The sequence below is a fragment of the Brachionichthys hirsutus genome, chromosome 9, assembly GCF_040956055.1.
Source record: "Brachionichthys hirsutus isolate HB-005 chromosome 9, CSIRO-AGI_Bhir_v1, whole genome shotgun sequence".
Taxonomy (NCBI): domain Eukaryota; kingdom Metazoa; phylum Chordata; class Actinopteri; order Lophiiformes; family Brachionichthyidae; genus Brachionichthys; species Brachionichthys hirsutus.
The window spans coordinates 2092840-2118427 of record NC_090905.1 but is presented as its reverse complement, the minus strand read 5'-3'; the positions used below and the strand labels follow the sequence as shown (position 1 = coordinate 2118427).

The following is a 25588-nucleotide window of genomic DNA, read 5'->3' as shown; positions in this document are numbered from 1 at the left end:
CATGTGGCTCAACGGAGGTCACCACCCTGCAGAACTTTACCCTTCGGATTAGGATTAAATCAGTCCCGAATGAGTCTCAGTGTGCCGGGCCACGGAAGGCGCTAATCATAATGCGCAACGCTAATTATTCTGCCTGCTCCTTTCTGATTCATGTTCCAGTCCTGATGAAACTAACTGGAACCCGAGTTAAGACTCAACAACTTGCTCCAAAATGTTGTTGTCATGTGAACAGAAGGCCTAACAGCAACAAGAGATTATGGCTTTATACAATAAAAACTGTCGTGCAGACATCCCATCAAACCCCCCCCCCCCCCCCCCCCCCAAGGTACGTGCTTCTATAAAAGTAATTAATTTGCTATCATTTTGTTCCCATTTAAAGATCCGTGCCTCATTTAGGGCCTGTAGCACGACTCCGTTGAATGGGAAGTACTTACCAGCAGGTATGTGTTAGTGGATTTACTGGTTGCTATGAAATAAGAAACAATCCCCATCCCCTCGGGAACAGCCTACCTTCATCCGCCTGTTGACTTCTCAGCAGCGATTCCTGTGGGATTGGCAACACTACCTGACACTCGACTGCAACAAACAGGAGCAAACAGGAGGAAAGGCGAGACATGAATCACTCAGAGAGAGATACTATTATATATTATAATAATACTATTATACTGGCTGCAGGGCACCGCTGTGGGTGGATGGGGGGACAGCCTGCACAGCATTCTACCTGGTGGAGGACATGGACAGTAAAACGTCTCTTCTTCCTAGTGTCAAATGCCAAACCAAACCGCATGACGGCATGTGTTTGTCAGTTGTAGCATCTGTGTTAGCCGCCACAGAGTGATGCATCTTCACCGCATCAACTGTGCTTTATAAATGTCCCCACGTCTCTGAGGACATTATGGCTTCGGATGTAAGAGACACTTTGTCGACTATTTTTGCTCCATCTATTGCGTCTCCTGTTCGAGATTCTTCATAAATAGGAGCCCGCATGGACTCCACTTTATCTGCGTGACTGAAAATGTGACAGGCTTTTCATTGATTGAGCTCGAATAAGAGTGTCTGCTGAATTAATGAAGCAGTGCAGATGTAGATGAGTCTCTACGACTATAGATTTCCACTGTTCGGCTGGCTGCTTCTTTCCTCCTCACCGGATACACTCCAGACTCCTCGTGTGCTGCCTATTGACTCGCTTTTTGTCCATCTGAATGCGCCATTTGTATGGAGAATAATGATTGATGGACTTTGGGGGGTGGTTAGCATGGTGTGTTCCCAATCTCTTGTTCCCTTCATCGCCTGTTAGGGGAATCTGACTTGGCCGGCACACACAGAATGGGATCAGAGCTATTCTGGGGTTGTTTTGGTCAGGCTGGCTGCTCTGTTTGAGAATTAGCCAGGGCTGCTAAAGTTACATGAGTTGAGAGCTGGAATCTAATCTCGGGCTGGCAGTTGCATGGCCGGGGTCTGGAGGAAGTCAACATTTCAGGAGAGCAGAACTTCAAAAGCGCTTGTTGCTAGATGTGAAGTTTATCTTGTAGTTTTTCTTGCAGCTTTTGCTTTCAGCCGCAGAGGGTCTGGTCTGGTTTCAATGAATCAAAAATTGGCCTCCCTTGAATTGCATACATGCAATGAGGCCATAATCTTTATTGTAATGGAAAATCTGATCCGCGGTCAGATAAGTGTCAAGCTGAGTCGCATGTTCCTTTTTGACAAGACCTGCTTGTGATCGATAACTTTTGACATTTTCCAACTCAGAATATAAATTGTTGAGCTTTTCAGGAAACTGAGCAGGTTTTCAACTTTATGTTTGCTCCTCAGATTTGGATTTGTTTGAGAGGCCCAACAGAATAGTCCATTAGATTCTGGTGGTTATCCAGATTATCATCTGGATTCAAGATTATTATTATTATAATTTTTTTTTTTTTCCAAAATCTTTTTATTATTTTCTTATGAACACATAAAACATTGAAGTGCAGCATGTACAGATACTCATACACATACAATGTACACATATCCATACACACCTACATTGATAATTAAAATAATAAAAACTGACACCAACAAGGGAGACAAAAAAAAAAAAAAAAAATAAAAAAAAAAAAAAGGGGGTGGGGTGGGAGGAGTGAGGGGGGGGGGGGGGGGTCAAGCTAGTCATATCTATGCATTTGTATGTTTATTTCTGTTTATTTTTGCTGAAGTACTCCAAAAACGCATCCCACGTCAAATAAAAGTCATCTACCCTCCGTTTCAGTTCGAATTTAATCTTCTCCAATTGAACGTGCTTCATTACATCATTTAAGAGATTTAAGTAGGACGGAGGTTTTTTTTGTTTCCAGTTTAATAGGATCAATCTCCTAGACAACACTGTAACAAATTTAACAACCGTTTTTTGCCTGTTTGAGAGACCAGTCAAGGCTGAGGGAACTCCAAACAATGCCAACACAGGATCAGGCTGTAGTTGTGTCTGACAAATGTTCGACAACATGTTAAATATCTTGGCCCAATAAGGCATTATGTCAGGACACTTCCAGAACGTATGAGCCAGTGTGGCCTGCTCTTGGCCACACCGGTCACAAGCAGTGTTCACCCCTGGAAACATTTTGGAGAGCCGCACTTTAGAGAGATGTAGTCTGTGCAAAACTTTGAACTGCAGAAGTCCATGCCGAGCACAAACTGAAGATGAGTGGACGTTGACCTGAGCTGCAGTCCATTGAGAGGCAGTGATGTTTATCCCGATATCCTGTTGCCAGGCCTCCTTTAGATGATCAAGTGAAGGCATGTATTCTTTGTCTGATATTTCGCGACGTATTTTAGAAATTGAACCTTTTTTCAGCGGGTCTTTTGAGAGTACAGTGTTCATCTCGGAGTCAGGGGGCCGAGAGGGGAAACCAGAGAATTTTGCTTTAACAAAGCTACGAATTTGTAAATATTTGAAAAAGTCCATATTTTCAATTTTATATTTTTCTCTCAATTGCTCAAAGGTTGCGAATTTTCCACTAACATACAAGTCCTGCATGGAATTTATCCCTTTGGCTCTCCATCGATGAAATGAGACCTTACTGAGTTCTGGACCAAACTCATGATTAAGTGTGATCGGGGTCAATGTTGAGATCTCCTGCCAATTAAAATGTCTCCTAATTTGATGCCAAATCTTAACTGAATGGGAAACCACAAGACTCTTGACTTTGGGTTTATTATTTTTCAAGGAGGCATAAAGCAATGCTTGTAATGAGGTAGAATTGCAACTCTGATTCTCCATCTCTACCCAGTCAGCCCCCTGCGAATTGCACCAGAAAGACAAAGCTCGGATATTACACGACCAATAGTATACTCTCAAACAAGGCAATCCCATTCCTCCCAGCTCTTTTGGTCTCTGCAAAAAAGACTTTTTAATCCTGGGTGTCTTTTTATTCCAAATAAAACGAGATATTAAACTGTCCAATTTTGTGAAGAAGGCTTTGGTGATATAAAATGGTATGCATTGGAATAAAAACAGAAATTTAGGAAGAATGTTCATTCTTACTATGTTAATTCTTCCTGCCAGAGAAACTGGGAGGGTGTTCCATTTGTCCAAGTTGTGAGTCGTTTGTTCACACAGCTTTGAGAAATTATGTTTAAAAAGACCGGAAAATTCTTTGGTGAAGTTGATCCCTAAATACTTAAAATTGTTTGTGACGGTAAATGGATAAGAGGCAAGGACTTGGTTAGATTCTTGGGTCGGGCTAGTAATTAAAAAGATGACACTCTTTGAAAAATGTATTTTATATCCTGATATTATTCCAAAATCTTTTAAAACTGACATTACTTTCGGAAGAGATTCCTTAGTGTTTGACACATATAACAACAGGTCGTCAGCATACAGTGACTTATTATTATAATTTTTAAGATTATAATTGCATGATTATGGCATTTACAAGACTTTTGTTTCTAACTTCTGCTTGTCTCATCTGGATCTCATATGGGGCTTGTGAGAAATTAGCTTCTGTTAGATAGCAAATAATAATTGCAGCAAATATCATATTTTATCTGAAACTCTTGATTTCTTTTTGTTTTCCCAAATGAAAATAGGCCGGCCCTCCACAGTGAGCACGTAGCTGTTCGAGCCTTGTTGTTGTGCTGGGTTATCAGTTGTGTTGCAGCATAGCTGGGATGCCTGCAGTGGTCGGCGAGCGAGGGCTGCCTTGGCAGAGGGCCATATTGTGCTAGTGAGAAGGATCACAAGCTCGGATATATTAGCAGGGGTTTTGTAACCGTTGTAATGAAACGTTCGGGCTCCTGCGGCCCCTGAAAGGCCTTCCAACGGCGAGTGATTGAGAGCCAAACGAAGAGGAAGCGGTGCTGAGCCTTGCCTCGCTCACCGGGGAAAGAAACTACAGGACGAGCGTGCCATTGGCCGGTTCATTTCCTCTCGCCGTGTTGGTCAGCACGCCATGCGGCTTTCTGTTCTCACGTGTAAAACGCACCTTTCTTTAACAGTCGTGCTTCTAGGAATACACACAAGGCGCCCAGGGCCCTCCTCCTGCACCTGTCTGGTGCCGGCGCCGTGAAAAGCCTTTGTCGTAAATTCCTGTGCTTTGTTGAGAGGTGTCAGCGGTCGGTTGCCTGAGGAGGCCATCGGGGTCGTGCAGCGCATGTGTGTGTGTGTGTGTGTGTTTACGCACGCATATTTACATGCACTCTTTCTTTGTGTCACGGTAATATGGTGAGTGCATGTGCGTGTTTAAGTACCGGGGGCTGGAGACCCTCGCCCCGGCTCAGGTGTCGCCGGAGAAATGCGGACCTTTTGTCCTTTGACCCGGGGACATGGCCCTGGAGGGTTGGGTGTCGAACCATCTCCTCTGAACCAAAAGCTCACGAGGAGTCACGTTACTGTCCTGGCTGCCGCCAGAAGGCCAAAGCCTGCAGGGGAGCAGCTGTGAAGTGTGTGTGTGTGTGTGTGTGGAAAGCAACAAGAAACAGCCATGAAGTCTGCCAGAGGTCGGCGTTGAAGCTACATTGTACCGGGCTCCCTCTCCGGGCCACACCCCAGATGTTGCTTGCTGGGTTGGCGACTCCGGCACCCTCCGGCACCCTCCGGCACCCTCCGCCCGTGTTCTCCCTTCTCAGAGTGCTTCTCTGTCTATTCTTGGCAGGGTGCCCCGACCAGGAAGGCCGCTCAGCCGGCGGGAGAAGGAGGCTAAACATGGTTTGGTGAGGAATGTGCGAGAACAGCCGTGTTCGTTTGTACATTCACCAGCCCATCTAGCCAGCCCTCCGGTCCACCATCCAGACCTCTGAGTGCACGGACAAGGGCCGCCTTTGTCCCCCATCTGCCGGCTACACCCGGCCCCACTCCTGCCCCCCATCCTGCCCCTGTTCTTCATCCTGTTGCACCTCCTCTGCCTCCCTCTTTTCACTCACATGCAGGCCCTCGCCCCAGAATAGCACAGCAGGTCCCCTCTGAAAATAGAGCTGGTGTTATTGGCAGGGTGAAGCAATGGCTCCCTTCTCTCGCTCTCTCTCTCTCTCTCTCTCTCTCTGGCATTTCGTCCTGCAGAATCACTCTTTTTTTTTCAGAGGTTTATTCAGAGGACGTATTTAGCTTGTAAAAACTTCATATTTGAATTCTGGCTACTAAAAACAATAAAGGTTTGACTCCTATGCATCCGTGCAGACTGCAGAGGTGCACCCTCCAAAGTGTAAAACAGGCAGGTAATCCGCAGAGGAAATCTGATTAAAACAGCCGCTAAACAGAAAATTGGTGTTTTTTAATTGGAGGCAGGCTTCAGATTCCCCTTGGGCAAACACAAGGATGCCCATAATTTAACAAATTCCACTTTAATCACATGAATCTGGTCTGGCTGGGTACCAGCTCTTTCTCGTCTTTCACCAGGTTGATTATTTGGATGTCAAAAATGGGTGTAAGAGTTGTATTTATATCTGGGATGGTCTGTACATGTTGGTATTGGTGCGTAACGTTTTGTCAGTTGCACAAACTAATGATTGGAGGTTGACATATTAAAACTGATATTAATAATACCTTGCAACAGTGGGTGGAATGTTGCGCTCTTTTCGATTAGAAACATGCATTTAAGTAAGTTTACAGCTAAAAAAAAATAATAATATGGGTTTAAATGTGTGATTAAACAAATATTGATTCAAAGCGGCTTTAATTATTGTGTCAAAATTGAGCAGCCTGCTGAAGAGATGATGAAACGTAAAAGCCACAGCTCAGTCCGGTAGCCTAAACAAAGGCTGTCGCTCCTGCACGGAACTTTAGACCTTGAAATTTCATCTTGTACACATCTCACTAGGCGTGAACTGCCCACTGGGTCCAGTCCGAATGGAATTTTTTCCCATTTAAACAGTGACTAACTCAAGCTCGTTTTTCCTGGATGAATATCCAACTTCAATTTTCCTTTGGTTTAATGGATTAATCCTGGATTCAAGTCCTAATCTTCACATTGATGCCATTGCAGCAACCCTTTCTTTTAAAGTGTTAATGATCTAAATCGCTGTCTCGGTTTGCATGCATGGACCAGTACGCGGTATTGTGCAGTGCGCCCATGTTTATGGAGCCTGGCCTGTCAGTGGATTACTGGGTTGCGTGTAAACCTAATCACTAGAGAATGAGTGCCATGAACGTCTTAGGTTGAGTCTGCTTCCTGTCTGTCCTCGCTGGACATCTTAACAGTTTTTCGTAATTGTGGGACGGAGGCGAATCGTCGTGAGACACCAGTGATTACGCTTAAGGCTGATGGTACCCGTTTGTTTCTGGGCGTTATTCAAATTGTGCTTTCTGCAATGCTTTTCTCACCGTAGAATTTTGGTAGTGTAAATATTTAAACCTGTCCACACAAAAAAACAATCTAAATGCCCCACACTTTCCTTCCCTTTAATCTGTTCTTCCGTCGCTCTGTTGTGTTCTCCATAGATGCCCCTGAACTTCCCAACGCCGTCGGTTCCCCTCCCTCAAGCCCAAACCCAACCAAGAAGAGCAGCTCCATCAACTGGTCCTTTCCAGACAAGATTAAGTCCCCACGCACCGTGAGGAAGATCTCCATGAAGATGAAGAAGCTTCCAGAACTCAGTCGGAAACTCAGTGTCAAGGGGACACCGAGTAGCAGCAGCAGTCAACTAGAGCCCAGAGCCCATTCTCCCCGAACCAACGTGAGCCCCTCGGAGGCCGGCCCCCATTCCTCGGGGCCTCCCAGATTAGCTGCGTCTGGAGGCGGTCCGGCGAGCCGTACGGTGATCTCGCGCTACCACCTGGACAGCAGTGTGTCCACACAGCACAGTTTCAGCAAGAAGAAAAGCAACGGCAGCTCAAAGTCGGCCAGTAAAGGCGGCTACCTCAGCGATGGCGACTCGCCCGAGCTGGTGGCCAAGTCTGGGAAGCATGGGCCTGCAGAGGGGAAGGCAGGGAAAGCCAAGGAGACAGAAGTAGGAAGCGGAAGCTCCAAAGTGAATGGCATGGAGCTGGACATCGATGCCTTCCGTCATTACAGCTTCACAGAGCAGCCCAAGTGCAGCCAGCACATCTCTGGACTGATGAGCCTCCACTTCTACGGCGCCGAGGACCTCAAACCTCCACGCATCGACTCGCGAGATGTCTACTGCGCCATCCAAGTGGACTCGGTCAATAAAGCACGAACCGCTCTCCTCACGTGCCGAACTACCTTCCTCGACATGGACCACACCTTTAACATCGAGCTGGAGAATGCCCAGCACCTCAAGCTGGTGGTGTTCAGCTGGGAGCCCGCGACGAGACGCAACCGGGTCTGCTGCCACGGCACGGTGGTCCTGCCGGCGCTCTTCCGGGTCACGCGTTGCCACCAGCTGGCGGTGAAGCTCGAGCCGCGAGGGCTGATCTACGTCAAGCTGAGCCTGATGGAGCAGCGGCAGAACTCACTGGATGGCGGGCCAGACGGAGGCCGGGAGCCCCAGGTGTTCGGCATGGAGGCATGGCGGGTGGTGGAGCGGGAGAACACGGGACTGATGGTGCCGCTGCTTATAAGCAAGTGCATCAATGAGATTGAAAAGCGAGGCTGCCAGGTGAGTACAATTTGCCAAGCTCATATCTCAATCTCAAAGGTTGATTTTTACCGTTAAAAAAGAATAAAGCCGCAGGTTTAATTACGTCGGGACGCGCACACAGATGTAAATGTGAATTTAAGCCATCCAAAAGAGTAGAAAACAGATTGGCATGTTTGGAGGATGAAACTTATCATGATTTTATATCGAGCCTGTTTGAATTAGAGTGAGAGAATCTGGAGCAAACTCAATCCCATCTTCATAGAATCCTTTCGGAATCAGGTCTCCCCCCCCCCCCCCCCCCCGGATCATGTGATCGTCTCTTGTTTTGTGCCCCTCCACATTTCATGTGCTCTTTGAAGCCTGGGGAGAAGAGAGAGAGAGAGAGAGAGGCGGCGGAGTTTCTCCTAATTAGACTTGCGACGACAGGAGTAAATGTGTCTGGCCACCGTTCCTGACTGATCACTCTAGGGGGGCATGCCAGGGGCAGCGGGTGCCTGGGGGCCAACAGACAGACATTAAGTCCCATCTGAAGAGCCTGCCTGTCAAATCAGACCCCGCCCTGCAGGCTGGCTCTGAGCAGGAATGTCGGCGGGGAAACTCAATTAGATGTAGGCATTTAAATAGATTCAAGAGAATAATTAGAAAATATCAAGTGAGAGCGCAACGCCCTGCCCCGAGAGGCTAAGAGCAAGCGTCAAGGTTCCCCCCCCAGGTTGCAGACAGTCAGGATTTAGGATGGGGCTGACACCAGATCCCAGAGGAATTTGAGGGATATTTGACTGAATCACGCAAGGCCTTGACGTGCAGCGGTGCGCCTTTACAAATGATTATCTGCATGTTGCATGGAGACTGCATTTCAGCGTCTCAAAAATGAGTGTCCTGAGGGCGTCTTTGAGCTCTTAAGATGCTGGATGATTGCGAGTGTTTTTGAAAAGACTGCAGACAATGTCTGCGGCAGAGACCGGAGTTATGTGTGTGAGTCTGGGTCATCAATTCTGGAAAGAAACGCCGCTGCCTTTCAGCCCCATTTGCACTTCAACACAATTTTGATGAAAATTAAGTCGTTTTTTCTCTACATTTGAAAGAATTCCCGCATTCCTACAGATTCCTAAGTGCTTCCCATCCATACAGATCGGCAAAGGCTGTCTCCAGAGGGGTTGCATTGAGCTTTTTTACGCTACGATGGCATGGTACGGAGCAGGTCTTTGATAATTAGGAACATTTGGGATTACTGGGACTTCTGCTTTCATTTGAATTATTGAATTGGGTTAAGATTTGTTGTTTTCTATCACGTTTTTGAACGGTAAATTGAATTTATTGTGGTTTTGGAATGCTGTGTGGATGTAATGTGGTAAGTCTTACAGCGTCATTTCACACTCATCAGTGCAGGATGCCTGGAAGGCGTTGCAATGAAGGCGAGAGCAGATCGTTATATGTGTCTTATGAGAAAGGTGATTCCTGTTTAGAGGAAGCAGACGAGATTCTTTCTTCTTTTTAAAAATACGTAATCCCACATCGATGGTCCTGCAGTCTCCACATTCCTGTCCAGGGAACTAGTTTGTCTCATTCTTAGTAGGTCCGTGTTGTTCTTTGTGCCCAATGACTTCTGTTTACTCTCACAGAAAGCCAAATCCCAACCTAATCTGTCCTCCTCTCTCCCGCTCGCGTGAGCTTTAGAAACGATGCTCCACCGGAGGAGCGCGCCCCAAAAATCTGCTCTGGCGGGGAGACGTTAAAAACACTCCTGCACCGCAGCCCCGGAAAGGCCAGCAAGCACATGCGTGTCCGTGCACAAATGCACGTGTGTTTGTGTGGAACCGGACACAACCTGCCATTCACAGCCCACTAACAACACGTTGCTGGGGCAACCACACCAGTTGGTCTACTATGCCACATACCAGACAGACGCATGTAGGATAAATTATGGCATGTCTGTAGCCGGGCCTAATCCCAGCACAACGAGGAGACCTTTGGTGCCGTGTTTCGACTATCAAATGTCTGCGTCTCGAGGAAATGGGAAGTTCCTTTAGATCTCACACTGAGGACTTAGATTAAAAACAATATTAAAGGTGCGCTGCACAGTGGCTCATTCCTAAATGCTGAGCTGTCAGACGGGTTTTTCAAAGAGTTGATTGCAGTTTAGAAAAAGGTTTATTTGAATTGGCTTGGCTGAGAAACGATGCTGTTTAGGAATGGACGCCACATCCTCTGGAAGCTCACACATCACTGCTCATTGTGCAACATTGACTTGCATTAACAATTAATCCAAGGGAATAAACCAATATTATCAATAGCAGCACGAAGGCCTGTACTTTTGCTTTATTTATAACACTTTACACAATGAGCTGATTTAGTCTAATGCACGACAACATTAGCAGCGTATTTCTGGGCAATGCATTCTGTTGCACTCGATTTTTACAACAATTTTCTATTAGAAATTGGATGTAGCAACCAGGGTTATAATAGTTTTGGATTTTTAATTATAGTTTAGTTTTAGTTAGTTTTGAATTTGTTTTCTCTAATTCAGTTAGTTTTAGTTAGTTTTTAGAGTGGATTTGTTAGTTTTTATTAGTTTTAGTTTTGTTTTTATTAGTTTAATTTAGTTTTTATTAGTTTTAGTTTTGTTCTTATTAGTTTAATTTAGTTTTTATTAGTTTTAGTTTTTTATACTTTCAGTTATTTGTCAGATGCAGGATTAAAATATAATAAAATAATACAACTCAACAAAAGATAACATATAAAACATTTATTCAGTAATTTTAAACAACCAACCGTAACAGTCCGCAGCATAGCTGCTAACGTGCTACAATCTCGGACTTAATACTTCATTTGCCGCTGATGATTTGCTCTCAGCGTGGACGAGCTTTCTTGCTCTTGATATCAGCGAGTCAGTATTTGGACAGCGTTCAGGGTGAGCTGAAGGGTGAGAGCACCCTTCAGCTGGAACTTGTTGGTTTCTCCATCTGGCAGGTCAAGCTCTGAGCAAAAAGAACAAACAAATGTAAAACACACAAAGAATAGTACAGTTTAATAATTATTCATGGACATTAGGACTGTCTGTAATAACCCTTGTTTTTACAGCAGGGATAATAACGTTACTTGTTTCATGATATTTAATTTCTTACACTGTCAGCACCCTAAATTAGCTTCCCCAGGATAACCCATTTAATATTGTATATTTATAATGAAGCCCAATATTAGATATGAAATCATGACATGACAATAACGATGATGTCAGTGTGACAATTATACATTTCAGGTTTTAGCAGATGGAGGCTCCAACATTTGTGATTGGCATTTTAGGTTTTGGATCAGAATAAATAATTTATTTCCTCTCCTTTTGGGACTTTATGGGGTTTTAATATCAATTAAAGTTTACAACACTGATTATTGTTACATTTTATATCAGCATAAAATGTCAACAAGACTAATGTATTTGGGACTAGAACCACTCACCAACGTGTTCAGTGTCCTCGTCGTCCGTCTCTAATCCAATCCACGGTTCATCCAGACCATCTCCAGGTCCTCCTAGCTGAGGGGGGCTCCATCGGGGGGGCTCCATCGGGGGGGCTCCATCAGGGGGCTCCTCACTTTGGGCTTGGCTCCAAGCAGCTCGTCTTCTTCTCATGTCTCATTAATGCAGCGAGCCATGCCCCCCCAGTGTGTGTGTGTGGGGGGGGGGCTCCAGTCGGTGCAGGTTAAAAGCAGTCCCTTATTGTTGTCTCCGTTGCGGTGCTAACTGCTAGCCGGGGGGCTACTCGCAGTTAGCTTTCTTGTTTCCCCCCGTCGTAATAAACACATCCCACATGGGGCTGGAGCGCTCGGCGCTTCCTGCCGGCTTCCGTCGGAAGTGACGTCACCAACCCGATTCTCAACGAGCAGTGACGGGAACAGCCGGACGGAGCCGCCAGCACGCGTAACTCCGAGCAAAATAAATCAATTTCAAAATCGATAAAAACGAAAACGAAGAGATTAGTGTCTTTAATTTTTATTAGTTTTAGTTAGTTTTGTGAACGGACAATACCGTTTTAGTTAGTTTTCGTGTTCTATTTTAATTATCGTTTTTATTAGTTCTAGTTAACGAAAATGTTTTTTCAATTCTAGTTTTCGTTTTTTCGTTAGTTTTCGTTAACTATAATAACCCTGGTAGCAACACACAAAGGTTTATTTTTTGTTCATTTTGAGTTTATGCCTGATGTTTTGATGCTCAAATAAATAGTAAATAATAATAAAATAATAATATTAATAGGCATATGGAATAAAGTAATAGTAATCATTTTATTTTTGTCATTTACATTAGAATGTGAAATCCTAGAAAAGTCAACAGAGGGGTATAAAATATTGTCAGCTGTTTGAGTACGCTGCCGTTTCTCAGAGCTGAAACAGGCACAGGTTTTCTGTGAAAGTGTTTGTTGGCTTCCGTCCAGCACATTGTTGAAGCTCGGAGGCAGAATGTTGATCGATAGGGTCGTAAAAATGTCTGCCTTTCCGTCAAGCGCTTTGTTGGCTTGACCTGCTTGCGTGTTTCCAGGTGGTGGGTCTCTATCGGCTGTGCGGTTCGGCGGCGGTGAAGAAGGAACTGCGCGAGGCCTTCGAGAGAGACAGCAGCGGCGTGGAGCTGTGTGAAAACACCTACCCCGACGTCAACGTCGTCACAGGTAAGCCCATCGAGGTACGCTCCAGATCAAATCACTCATCGTCTGAGCCGCTTTGTCCCGCACCGGGTCCCGGGTCGCGGGTCGTGTTGGAGCCTGGATTCAGTATTGATCCAGATCACTCCTCATTATGCGTGTCTGAACTGGTGTGTCTGCAAATGGGTCAGCACGTATGTACATTTGTGAAACTGCTGTTTGTCGTAAAAGCATTCCAGAGGCGAACTAACAGTAAAGGCCGATGCCTGGAGGAAGGGCTCACACACACACACACACACACACACACACATCAGTACATTCAGGTCATTCTTTGTCCTTAAGGTTGCCTCTTGCTGTCCCTTCCAGGTCACTTTTAATCGCATAAAAGACATGTCCTTTATTGTCCCAAAGGAAATGTAATGTTTTATATAAAAAAGAAAGGATTTACGTGTCATCATACATGTCATATCTCCACATTGCCCCCCACCCCCCCTCCACTGCTCTCTGATGGATGACTGGGGGGAGGCAAAGATGTACAAAATGACATGGTCATGATTTTTGTTGCGCCCACAAACAGAGGAAGACCGTGGAACCCCCTGGCATTGTAGGAGCTGCTGTTGGTTTTGGGAAGAGGCCCCGCATAGGCGTCGTCCTATCACGCCTGCTTTGATCCGCATGCATTTGCACGGCAGGGCAAAGAACACAGTTAACAGTTGAGCGGGTTCGAAAAAAAAGCGCCAGCGCCGGTGCGGATTGTTGGTTTTTGCTCACTGCCTAAATGTGCTCCACCGCGCGAGTTGCTGTTGCAGATGGGCCCGTGTGGAAGAGGGCAGCGAGGGGGGGGGGGGGGGGGGGTTGCAAAAAAAAAAGTACATGTAGGATAAAATCATGGGCTAAGCGTAAAAACACATTTTCCAGAGTCAGTTAAAAAAATACATCTTGTCGTTTGTTGAACTTTTTCAGAACAAATTTCCTCGCATGAATTAACTGTTGTCCTGAAATGTCCCCTCGTGTTACGTCAACCAATGTAAGACACGAAGGCCTCTTAATCCATTGACAGTCTCTCCAGCGTGGAGTCAAAGTAGAGGCTAATAAGTGAACAGCAGTGATGAGGTAAGAGGTCTGCCTCCGCACACACTGCTCATTTTAAAGAGGATGTAGTTGAAGGGATTATCCAGGGATCAAAGTTCAACCCGAAGCTTGGAAACACGCTCGGCGTAAAGCCCCGTGTTCATTTAAAACGCACTCTTTTGTTTTTGTCACAATTTAGTGTAAGGAGCAGAGACGGTTTAGCTAAATAAGAAACCAGCTTGAGATTTAAACTTTCGCTGCGTTCATTTCATGCATATTCGCCGTCCGCTTGTGATTGGGTGATTCCCTCGGGTTATATGTTGATACCAGGTCTGAACGGGCCTGCTGGTGGAGAATGATGAGGTAGACCAGAGGGATTAATAATCTCCGTCAACAGTATATGTGTTAATTAATCAAATTAGAAATTTAACAGGCTTTATAAAGTCTGAACAGACAAAAATGCAGTCAAAGCATGAAGCTGGTGTTTCTCAGCCTTGGGAGGAATATTTGAGGGTTTCCTTCGGGGGTCCGTTCATCCACCTCCGTCCCGGGTGGCTCGCGCTGCATTTACAGGCCATTCGTGTTCTAATCAAAGAAATGGAGAACGCATCACTGTGGAAAAAGTTTGGTTTTGGAAGACACTTGGTGACCTTAAGGAATGATTAATCCATCAACTCAACCTGTTCTGGCCTTCTTGTTGAAACGAAGCCTCTAAAGGGATCCGGCGAAACTGGTTGAGACATTTGTCCCCCGACCCCTCCCCCTCCGTCCTCAGAAGCAATAGTGTCTCAAGCCCCGTCGGCTGACAGCGCACTGCAATTATTGATCCTCATTTGCGGTCTTTAAGTTGCCTTGCCTGACTCGTCTTTTCCGTGGTCTACTTCCCTGCTCCCCCCCCCCCCAACCCTCAGCAGTGCTCCAGTGAAGACATGGAAAGTCATTAACAAGTGCCCCCTTTGTTGCCGAACAAACACAGATGGTATTTGGCTCACGCATGGGGGATTAGCTGAACCCTGGGCCGGCCTGGGGAGGCAGGCCACCGCTTGACAAAGAGCTGCGGGCCTGTGTGGGTGTCAGAATAATTCTCAAAGTGCAGGTCGGGGATCAGAAATGGGCATGAGAGCACGACTGTTTCCACAGTTAGGAATGGGGCTCGCTCATTTGGGGTTTTGAGGCCTGCGGAAAAGTTGACGAGACCACAGTGCAAAGCTTCGCCGCACTACGAGGCAGAAACTCACACATCCCCTCTGGCCCCCCCTAGTGCTGTGGGGACATGCAGGATGGCGGAGAGGGGGGGGGGGGGGGGGGGCGGAGAACAAGCCCACCATTTGTTCTCCAGACAAGGCGTTGACTGCAGCGCTGACAAGAGCGCTGACCTTACGCTTTGTTTGAACAACAGGCCAAAGGTAGAGCCATGCCCCAGTGCATTGTGTGCCTTGTAGTGTTTGGTGGCACATGTGGAACACAAAAAGGTCTGAATTAATTTTAAAATAAAAGCGTTACGCAAGACAAACGCTGCGACATCAACGTTGCTTTTCGAAGCGTTCTGCATGTTTTTACTCCTTTGATTGGATGTCTGGTCGGACCACTTTGTGTTCATCCGACACACACGTGGGTCGAGGTACGTGCAGCTTTGTATCTCTGCTGGGATGAAGCCAAACACAAAGGTAAACACAAGCACTGACTCGTAGCGGGTTAATGATTCACCTGAATGGCTGCATTCGCCAACACTTAAGAACACAGGCACATGCACACACTCACGTAGGCGAGCTCCGTTCCATGCAGCAGGAAGTTAGGCCTTCCCGTTGCCGTGTCTAGATGAGCCGCCTCACAGAACGAGGAAGGTCAGACGGTCTACCGTACCGTTGTTTTAATTTTGAGGGGGAAAAGCAAGTACAGATAAGATATATACGCCCGCCCATCAAAGGAAAAGCCTCGCTTTGCTGCGATAGGGATAAAAAGGACGTCTCATTTTTGCCTCCAGGCAGTCTGTTTTCCTGCGATGAAACAAGCAGATTATAACTATCTCAGTAAATTATCCATGAAGATTGGAAAAGGGGGGAAGCCGGAGGATGCGCAGAAAGGTTTCCCGTCCAATCTGTTTTGAAATCGGCATGTGTGGAGGCGCGCTGAGGAGGGAGATCTTGCATCTCTTGCCAATAACAGATCACATGCCAAAGCCGGAGAAGATAAAACAACCCTAGGAATGGATATCAGAACAGAAAAGAAAGGAGAGCTTGCTGACACAGATCAAAGGGACACAATGAGAATTGTACGACACGTATTTTAAATCATATTCAAATCATTCTGCTCGCTTCCAATGTTCATCCCCCCTCCCCAGGGGTGCTGAAGGACTACCTGCGAGAGCTGCCGTACCCTCTCATCACCAAGCACCTGTATGAGGCGGTGCTGCAGTCCATGGCAGCGAGGCCTCTGCGGATCGGAGCGACCGGCTGCGAGAACGACCAGGCGGACTCGGACCACACCGTCGGCCTGCTGGACAGCCTGCCAGAGGTGGAGAGGGTGAGGAAGGCAGGCGTCATAGTCCGAGTGCCAGAACACTGTCACCAGAGAGCTTGTGAGAGGGCGATGACGTCATGACGATAACGCTGAGAAGTAGATTTTACAATACAGCTCGATTGCTGCCGGTGGAACTACTAAAACTACAAATCCTAATAATAGCGCGTCTCATTTGTGTGTGTGTGCGTGTGTGCGTGCAACAGATGACACTGCGGAGGCTTCTCGACCACCTAAAGTTGGTAGCGTCCTACCAGGAAGTGAACAAGATGACGTGCCAGAACCTGGCGGTGTGTTTCGGGCCCGTGCTGCTCAGCCAGCGTCAGGAGGCGTCCTGCCACTCCAACAGAGTCTTCATCGACTCGGAGGAGCTGGCCAGTGCGCTGCACTTCAAGAAGCACATCGAGGTCCTGCACTACCTTCTGCAGCTCTGGCCAGGTGAGGGATTGTTCGGCGTGGTTTTTTTATTTTTAAAGTTGCTTTGGGGTATTTTGCAGGTACCAGTAAGTGTGTTTGCAGCAGCTCTAACCCTTCCTGCATGAGGCAACCAATCAGTGCCAGCGTGTGGTTCGGCTCTACACAGAGCCGATAAAGGGCTGCTTTGATGCTTGAGGCTATCCACTGCTGCCATAAGTACAGCTCTGACTGCCATTGGTCGTCCTCTGTCAGGCCCTACAAGATGAAACCCCACAATAAGCCATTGGGGGGGGGGGGGGGGGGGCTTATGTTGGGGTTAAATTAATGTTAAATTAAGCCCAACTATTAAGGCGTGGCCCCTGTCCAAAGATAAATCCCTAGCCAAGGACAGATACCAGTCGGATTCCAAGAACCGACCCTCCCCACAAAAGTCTGTCTGCGCAGCTGTGAAACATGAAAGGACTTAAAAAGAGCAACCCGTGAGGGTTCATCTTATTTCTAAACAGTGTGTGAGAACACACCGATATTTACACCGAAAGAAAAGTCTTATCTAATATCACCGAACTGACTTCATCCCAGAGTCTTAATTTGTCTGAAGACGTCCCTCGTCTGGCCTCCAGCTTTAACTGCAGCCTTGATCCTTGCTGCCGAGTGGAGAATCCTCCAGCCTCCTTTACGTTGGCCAGGGAAGTAACACTCAGAGAGAGGAAACTAAGTTCACCACCTGAAAAACCAGCATTTGTGAATCCCATAATTACAGTATTAAAGTATTAAACAAGATATTTGAGGGGATGCAGCGGGCCGGCGTGCAGCAATGGGGCGATGGGGTCAAGTCTCTGGTGGAAGCACTTCCTCTGCACCCCCATCTGGACCCAGCTTTGGGCCGCTGTTCATGCCCGCTCCCCGGGCTCAGAGCTCAGCGGACACCTGGACTGTAATTAAAGACATTCTAGACTTAACTTTAGTCCTCAGCCGCTGAAGCTTCACTTCATTATACATTACGGGATATTTTCAGCCGCCTCTTCACACCTCTCACACACAAACCTCCAAGGCGCTTCCCAGGCCTCAAACGTGCATGTTTTTTTATACGAGTGTGAAGACATCAGGCATTTTCTGACAGCGCTTAAAGGAGGCGTTTGTGTTGAGGCGAAGTGGATTTCCTGTGTAAATGATGCCGTTTGTCAACTGTTTGCGATTAGCACACGCCGAGAACAGAATGATAGAGGGGAAGAGAGAAATGGGTGTGTTTTGGGTTGCGTGCACATATTTATGTATTTATTTATAGGTTTAACATCAGATGCCACCGGAAAATCAGCACAAGAGCGTTTTGCAATGCGAGGTTGGCACCTTGTGTGGCATTTTTGTCTGCTTCCTGGGCTCATTTTCTCTGCTGACAGCTCGTAACTGTAATCACGGCATCAGTGAATCATTGTCTGAAGCTAAATAGCACGTCTCTTTAAAGAGGATAATTTCTGTTTGTTTTAGGTGATAATTACTCAAGTCTTTCGCCTCGGGAGAGTTGCAAGGCGTGCAACCGCTGCACACAAATACCGGATCGGCAGCTGCGGCTCCCAATAAATGAAAAGAGTTTTTAAAAAATGTACAGCATAAATTAGAAAAACATTCCTCTTTCAAATTAAGTCATGTTTTATTTTGTACTTCAATGACTTACAGCCCAAAATCTTAAACCCTTTTTTTTTTGTTCCTTTCCACTCCAGTAAGGGAGCGCTAGCAGAGTCAACCAGTGTGGGTATGCAGAGATGAAAAGATTGCTCACTGTTTCTTCTTCCTGGCACAGATAGATGATTATTCTGGTGGTGATGTGACCTCTGCATGTGTTCTGAGCACAGCATGGCATGTTCATGTTTGGATTATTTTATCTGTGCGTGTGCCGTTTGTCAGGGTTTGTTCAGACTCAGAATCAGAATAAGTTTATTGCCATTGTCAGTGAGGGTGCACAGACTAGGAATGTTTGTCGGTGCAATCGTGCAAGAGCGCACGGCAGCCCCAGGGCAGCCGTAAAGGCGCCCTCTTATCTTTAAATAAAAAAAATAAATGAATAAAACTCTGGGTACATATATATAGTGAGCGGTATAGTGTCTCCTTCAAGCTCGGGTCCTCTACCTATATACACACAACACTATGTTTTTTGTGTTGATAATTTATATTGACTAATCTAACTAATACTACTTCTAACTAGCTAGTTTTGTCATTTTGGGAAATATTTTCTTATATATTTTCTCAATGCTTCATGCTAAGCTAAGCAGCTGTTGATGTATATTTATTGAGGTGATATTTTGATCTTTGCAAGAAATCAAAACCTGATTTCCCCAAAATGTCAAGGCTAGTTTAAATACCGGTACTCCATAAACATCTGATTAACCGCACCGGTCTCCCTGTCTGCTCCTCAGTTGTGGATCCAAATGGGCAGTCCTCCTCCCAGCTCCATGCAGTCTCTTTGGGTCCGGCCTCATCTGAACCGCTGTCAGCACCTCCAATACGTCGGAGGAAAGAACGTCCCCAGGTCCTGAACCTCTCTGAGGCGGAGATGGCTGGCGTTCTGCGGCCCAGACCGGGCCGCCTGGACAGCCCCAGCAACCGGTACGCCGGCGACTGGAGCGACTGCGGCGAGAGCTACTTCCCTTCTGACATCCTGCTGTGTCCCAGCAAAGAGGAGGCGGACTACGACGATGTTCCCTCTGAGGTAGCTGAAGAGGAGCGAGAGAACCCTGAGGAGATAGAGGAAGACGGAGGACCAAAGGTCGAAATCCCTGCTTCTTGTCCCGTTGTGCCGGAGCAGCCGCAGCAGGATGAGGTGGTGAAGGAGGAGGAACAAGTGGAAGAGGAGAAGCAAGGAGAGAGTGACAGTTCGGGCAACAGACTGTCATTCAACGACAAAGTGGAGGGCATGATGTGCGACCACATCCTGCCGCCTCGACTCCCTAAAGAACAGACCTACCAGGCTTACATGAAGATCCAGGATATCAGCCCCGTGCTGAGCAACAGGGTCAACCTGAGAGACCTGCAGGAGAGCATCGACACTTTGATCGGGAACCTGGAGATGGAGCTCAACAAGAACAAGCTCAACGTCGGATACTGACTCTTACTGACACAAGCTTGCGAGGTCACGGTGCTTGAGGATACAGCCACCGTGTTTCCATGACGTCGGCACGGCGTGGTACTGCTGTGAAAAGATGAGACCAGAAGAAATGTACCGGGGCACTTACCCTTAGACATTCCGTGATGTGTTCATTCTCTTTTTATTACGCCGGGTGTCTTACGTTTATGTCGTCGGTTTTGTTTCAGTCCGGTTCTGTGTTCCATGTTGTTATCATTGCTTCTCTTCTTATTAGAAGAACCCATTGACCCCCTCAGGGGGGGGGGTTAAAAGGTGCCTTAATTGTGTGAAGGTGGTACATCAAAAGGAGAATCCCCAGTGAAATACAATGTCTCCCCCCGTCTTATGGTCTTGGTGGGGCATTTTCAACCAACAGGACGACATCTGTGACGTTGTTAAAGAAGATGAATTTGCTATCTAGAGCAGTTTAGCAAATCGAACCAAGACCATCAGAGGAGAGTGTGTGCACATTCTGTTTGAAGGTGGGTTTCCTTTATTAAGGCAGCAGAGAGCTTCTTTATTGAGGTATGAAAGACAAAATGTTGTACAACAATAATGCACTTATGAGGCAGGCAGTAATGCCGTAGATTGTCATTGTAGTTCAGTCATGATAAAATATTGACTGGACCGGATTGAGTGAGAAAACGGACGACCACTGAAACCTCCTCAAGATGCATGAAAGAACGTGGCTTTAAATGCATTCTTTACACTACATTAAGATTCTCGAGCACACGAGTGGCGTCAAGCTTTTCTTGAACTCTCAACGGAAAGCAAGCAATTTATTTCTCCAGATATCCAACTTTTCTGCTAAAAAAAACACTTTTCTGCTGTTCCCAGCTTTTGGCAAAAAGAAAAAGAAAAGAAAAGTGAAACGGTCCAAATGTGAAGCACAATTTTCAGAGCGACGGTGGAATCTGTTAGTACGACCAGGCTCGCTGCCTAAATCGACAAAGGACGTTTTCAGCAATCCAGGGATTCAGAAAGATCAGTATTTAACCTACATGTATATAATTATATAAATGTATTTGGAGTATATTATTTTTTACAGCTTCTATTTCAATGGCGTATTTAAATACTTCTGATGACCTCGTAGTATTGACTCCCAGTGATAGCCTGTCCGCCCCTCGAGCTACCTGTACACATCTTAATGTGCTGGACTAATGGTACAACTTTAGCTGTAAAGTATATGATAAAATCTTGCAGAAATTGTGATGTTATTTTAATTTTATTGTGTATATATTTGGCATTGTTGTGTCTCTGGTGGACGACGCTGTGTTCAATATGTCTGGTACGTGTTCTTTTTTTTAAACTGAAAGTTGCATGGTCAAAAGCTTTAATGACATAAACAAGGCTCTATATCATCTGCCTTTGTATTTGATATTTATCTGTAAAAAAGACGTCTTCTTTTTTTTGCAATGTATACTCATTTGTTTGTCAACCTGTTTCCCCAATAGACCGACTTATCAGGTTTTTCTCCAGAGGACTTCAAGGAAGTATGAATGGTTACTTTTTCATGAAAGAGTTGAACACTTGTTTTAAGGAAATATAAGATTGGGCTTTAAAAGGAAATACCTAAAGTTTCAGTTTTAAGTAAAAGAGCAGCATTTCTGTGTGCATGTGATTCATCTTTGCCTTTTCTTCGTTGTCCTTTGGAGAAAAGAATGGTGTTGCTAAAGAGAACAGAAAATGTTTTGTATTGGTCCTGAGAAAAGTATGATCATAATAAAGTATATTATTTTACATTCACTTGAGCAATATGTGTCTTTATCAGTACCGGTAATAGCACATCCAAAAAGGCTACGCTCACATCGTCAAGCCAAAATTAACCCATTCCAATTATTTAAACTGAGTTGCAGTGCAGCTTATAACTATTTAGAATTATCCCTAGAATGAGCTGGCGACTCATCCGGGGTGTACCCCGCCTCTCCCCCTTAGCCAGATGAGATAGCCTGTTAGAAGACTGGATAAATACAAAAATAAAATCTTAATTGATGACATGTCCGTCTGCGAACTGTCTATCATCCTCCCCTGCGTCCGTTACAAAGAGCCCGAGGCTCAGGTAACTTTTCATGCAGTGACGATGGTACCAAAAGCGTTTGGGTGTGTGCCGTTGCCTGTCCACAGTGGAGGCCACTTTCCTGAGCAATGAAGGCAAAGCATTTCCAAAAAGCGGGTCTAGAGAGCGATCTCCACCGCCTGCAGAACCCCAGCTACGTATGTAAAGCACTTTTCTTGCTTCAACCATGTTTTACACAATTGAAATAGTGCACATTGAACACATGGAAAAATTTGGAATTCACACTTTTTCAAATGACTTAAAACTTCAGCTGCACTTTGCCAAATCACCTTCGAGTTCAGAAAGCAGAGCTGTGTGTTTTGGGTTTTTTCCCCATCGCCGGTGCGGGGGCACTGTAACTCAGCCTCGGAGACAAATAGATAAGGATGGGGGGGGGGGGGGATTGCCCTAGTTGGCTTGTGGGAATCTCCCAGAATGACTTTAGCTCCAGGGACATTCCCAGAATGCAGCTGCTTTTAGCCGTTCCTGTAAAATCAGCTGCTGGAAAGCTGTGCTGGGCCAGATATATGCACTCGAGACGGCATCTGCAGCAGGTGGGCCCCAAAGCGGCTTGCTAAATTTCATCTCAACGTTAAAGATTTATCCAAAATGAGACCATGAAAGAATAAGGACCGTTAAAATAGTGCCTTGGAAGCTCCAGCGGGTTTCAGATACATTTCTGGGCAGCATGAGAAACGAGAGTGGACACATTGTTTGAAGTCAGCACAGTAGATTCATATGTTTTGACATTCTGCACACAGAGACAAAATCCAAAGAATAGTACGACTGGGAACGGCGGGCGGAGCAGGGCTTATGAAGGCTGGCGGTAATCTGCCTCAATCTGCCTCAGGTGTGTCCGGGGCGACCGCAGCCAATCCGCACGCCGCAGGTCCTGGAGCGAGAGGCAGACACAGGTGTGCGTAATAAGGCAAATCATGAATTGCAGCAACATGACCCTCACACTGGGTTTGTAAAAACATTTGCTTCTTTCACCCCAGGCTTCACTTGTTTCAGGTTGTTTTTTTTTAGGTGGAAAAGGATTCACTCAATGTGTCAGATTATTTCTAACATTTTTATATTCCGTTTTTAAACATCTGGAAAATGGTCTCATTTTGAAGATCAGGTGCCGGACTTCCCAAGTGTCAATTTCAAAACGGCTCCATCTGTGGCTGACTTGCAAAGCAGCCCCAATAAAAACAAGAGTGAAATCCCATATGAAGACAAGAGGTAGACATAATAACACAGATCCTGTTTGGCTAGGCAGGGTCGCCACTTGATATGCGGCCGCCCGCCGGAGTGAACTGAACTAAACTTTTGTTCATTTCTAATTTGGGAGAGTGAAGAGATAAGAGTCCCTCTTGGTAAACATCCTTGACAGCCACCTGCATGTGAAACCAGACCTTTATTCTTCTCCGCTCTGTTCCCTTAATCTCTGCTGACCTTTAGTCAGTATCGTGGATGCAGTCTTTGTTTCAGCTTTTATTTTTTTCAATGATGTAGTGGTAACATGGTCGGTAAGCAAAGAAAGGTGATCGTGCATTTGACCCTTTCAATGTACAGACATGAAAGTAGACATTTCAAGTAATCCTTGTGACATTAAGGTGAAGCTGTTGCTTAGCAACATGAACCCTGCTGCAGTAATCCCATGTTATGCTGTCACTAGACAACATGCCGTTGAACTTTTGTGATGCTGCATTAAGTAAACTTATGCTTTACAATTCATAGAAACTTTTGAAAGTTGTTTTTAACACTTAAGTCTTTAACTCTGGGCTTCAGACTCAGTCTCATAATAAGGATTAAATCATTTAATAAGTTAAAACATATAAAGTCACATTCTACGTATTCCGTTTGTACACCTTTCTTTGGACATGCTCAGGTGGGGTTAATGGTCTTCACTACATACACTTATAAACACAGAGAAGCTAATCTTAGGAAACTTCTGGGAACCTTGAAGCATCAACCCTGGGCAAACATTCCATACAGGCAGTGCCCTTCAATCGGGGGGCTATTAAACACATTTTTCCAAGGTCCCAGCTTTTCTGATGTGTTTCTTGGGGTCTTTTGTTCCCCTATGATCCAGCCGCTGTATTTGGCAGCCCATCTGAGGGACTTGGGGTAGATCTCTTGACGCACCGCTGACAGAGCCGCCTGTTCTGGACCGCAGTGACGATGAAAGAGTGGACCAGAGGTAAGGGGGGGGGGGGGGGGGAGTGAGAGGTGAAAGTGAAGAATGGAGGGGAAGGAGAACACTGAGGAGCGGTGCTTCAGATCCCCAGGGGCTTGGCCTCACACACCGTAGGCTGTCCCCTATATCCTCCCTGCTCTGTCCCTCAGGAGTAGAATACTTCATTTTAATAAGGCTAATCCCCTCCTAAAGGTAAGCTGCTCATCACCCCCCATCCCAGACGAGAGCAATCTCCTTTCAGCATGAGGATAGGATGAGGGTTTGCTCCGCTTGATAGGAGAGAAAAATGTGAAACGGGAGACTGAAAAGAGGCCTTGACAGCATCTGGCGCAATAAGAACATTTGGGCTTCCATGGTTTGATAAACTTGCAGGTGGCACAACCTTTCATTCTCCGTCCAGCCTGTAACTTCATGCCAATAGGAGGTGCAGTGATAACTTTGTTCTTTGCGGAGGAAGTGGAGTGACATAGCTGGAATTTTAGGCTATCAGAAATCTCCTTGATGCTGCCGACCAGTTATGATTGCATTGTTTCTTTCTTCTTCTTTTTTTTTTGGGGGGGGGGGGATTATTTCAGAGGAATATGCTCGGTCATTTTGTTGTTTGATGGCTAAAAATGCCAGGCGCTAGCTGGGATAGCTTAGCTCACCGGAGCCGTACGGATGTCCACGTCTCTCACATAAGGACGGCATGTTGGGAGGGGCAAGGTGAAACGAACGGAATTCCAACGTTTGAGAGTTTGGAAATTAGAAAGTGAAAAGGAGTCAAGAGGGAACATTCCACAGTGGTGTCCCCGTCGCCCGCTCTCCTGTGAGGTCAAAGGTCGACTCGTGAACCTCACACAGACAGTTCAGCAGGGAGATTTTCAGCAAATCTACAGTGGTTGTACACTCAATGTACAGAATATATTTAATGACATGCATCTTTTTTGATTAAATGCAAACCTGTTTTTGTTCCTCTGAGGCCAACATTTAGACGCAGTTTTAATATTCTTCCTCATGTGGGCCTTGTGATGCTCAACTTGACTGTTGAAGAAGGCTATGTGTGAAATGTCCGGGTCAGGGCGCCCTACGGTGAGAGATTCAGGCAGCGGCCCATCACTCCAGTGCAGCCCACCGAACACCCTCCCCAGCAGGAGGCCAACCAGAACAATGCCGAGGGAATGGCTTCATTCGCCAGGCCAGATTTACAGCACCTGCTCACATTGTTTCTTTCACTAAGGACACCACCCTGAGTGAAAGATTTCCTTTAATGTTTGGGAATTTCTCTTGTCCTTAGATGAAGAAATCAACTGCGGGACAATGGACATTATGAAAAGCCCTTCATCCCTGGATGTGGGGGGGTTTGCCGGGTTTATGCGGTGTTGTCCATTGCCCAAAACAAAAAAGAAATTCTCAGCAGAGAAGCCTAACCTGCAAACGTGGATCTTTGAAATGCCACATGTGTTTACAGTGAATACATTCTTTGCATTGGCTATTACAATAATAGCTAACCGAGGCCAGGGTGAAGACACTCCCAGCACGTCTCTGTGTCGGTCTGCAGAAGGCACATTCTTTAGCTGGCCCGGGAGAAAGTGAGAGACTCC

The 25588-nt window shown here is 46.0% G+C and overlaps 1 protein-coding gene across 1 annotated transcript in view; it reads left to right on the top strand.

Annotated features, from left to right (window-relative positions):
• Nucleotides 1–19746, top strand: part of syde2 (synapse defective 1, Rho GTPase, homolog 2 (C. elegans)) — a 29157-nt gene extending 9411 nt beyond the window's left edge. The window contains exons 4-8 of the mRNA XM_068743457.1: nt 6908–8028; nt 12542–12668; nt 16054–16235; nt 16436–16667; nt 19058–19746. Coding sequence (XP_068599558.1) covers nt 6908–8028; nt 12542–12668; nt 16054–16235; nt 16436–16667; nt 19058–19746 — 2351 coding nt within the window. The remainder of the gene's footprint in view (nt 1–6907; nt 8029–12541; nt 12669–16053; nt 16236–16435; nt 16668–19057) is intronic.
• Nucleotides 19747–25588: the final 5842 nt, after the last annotated feature.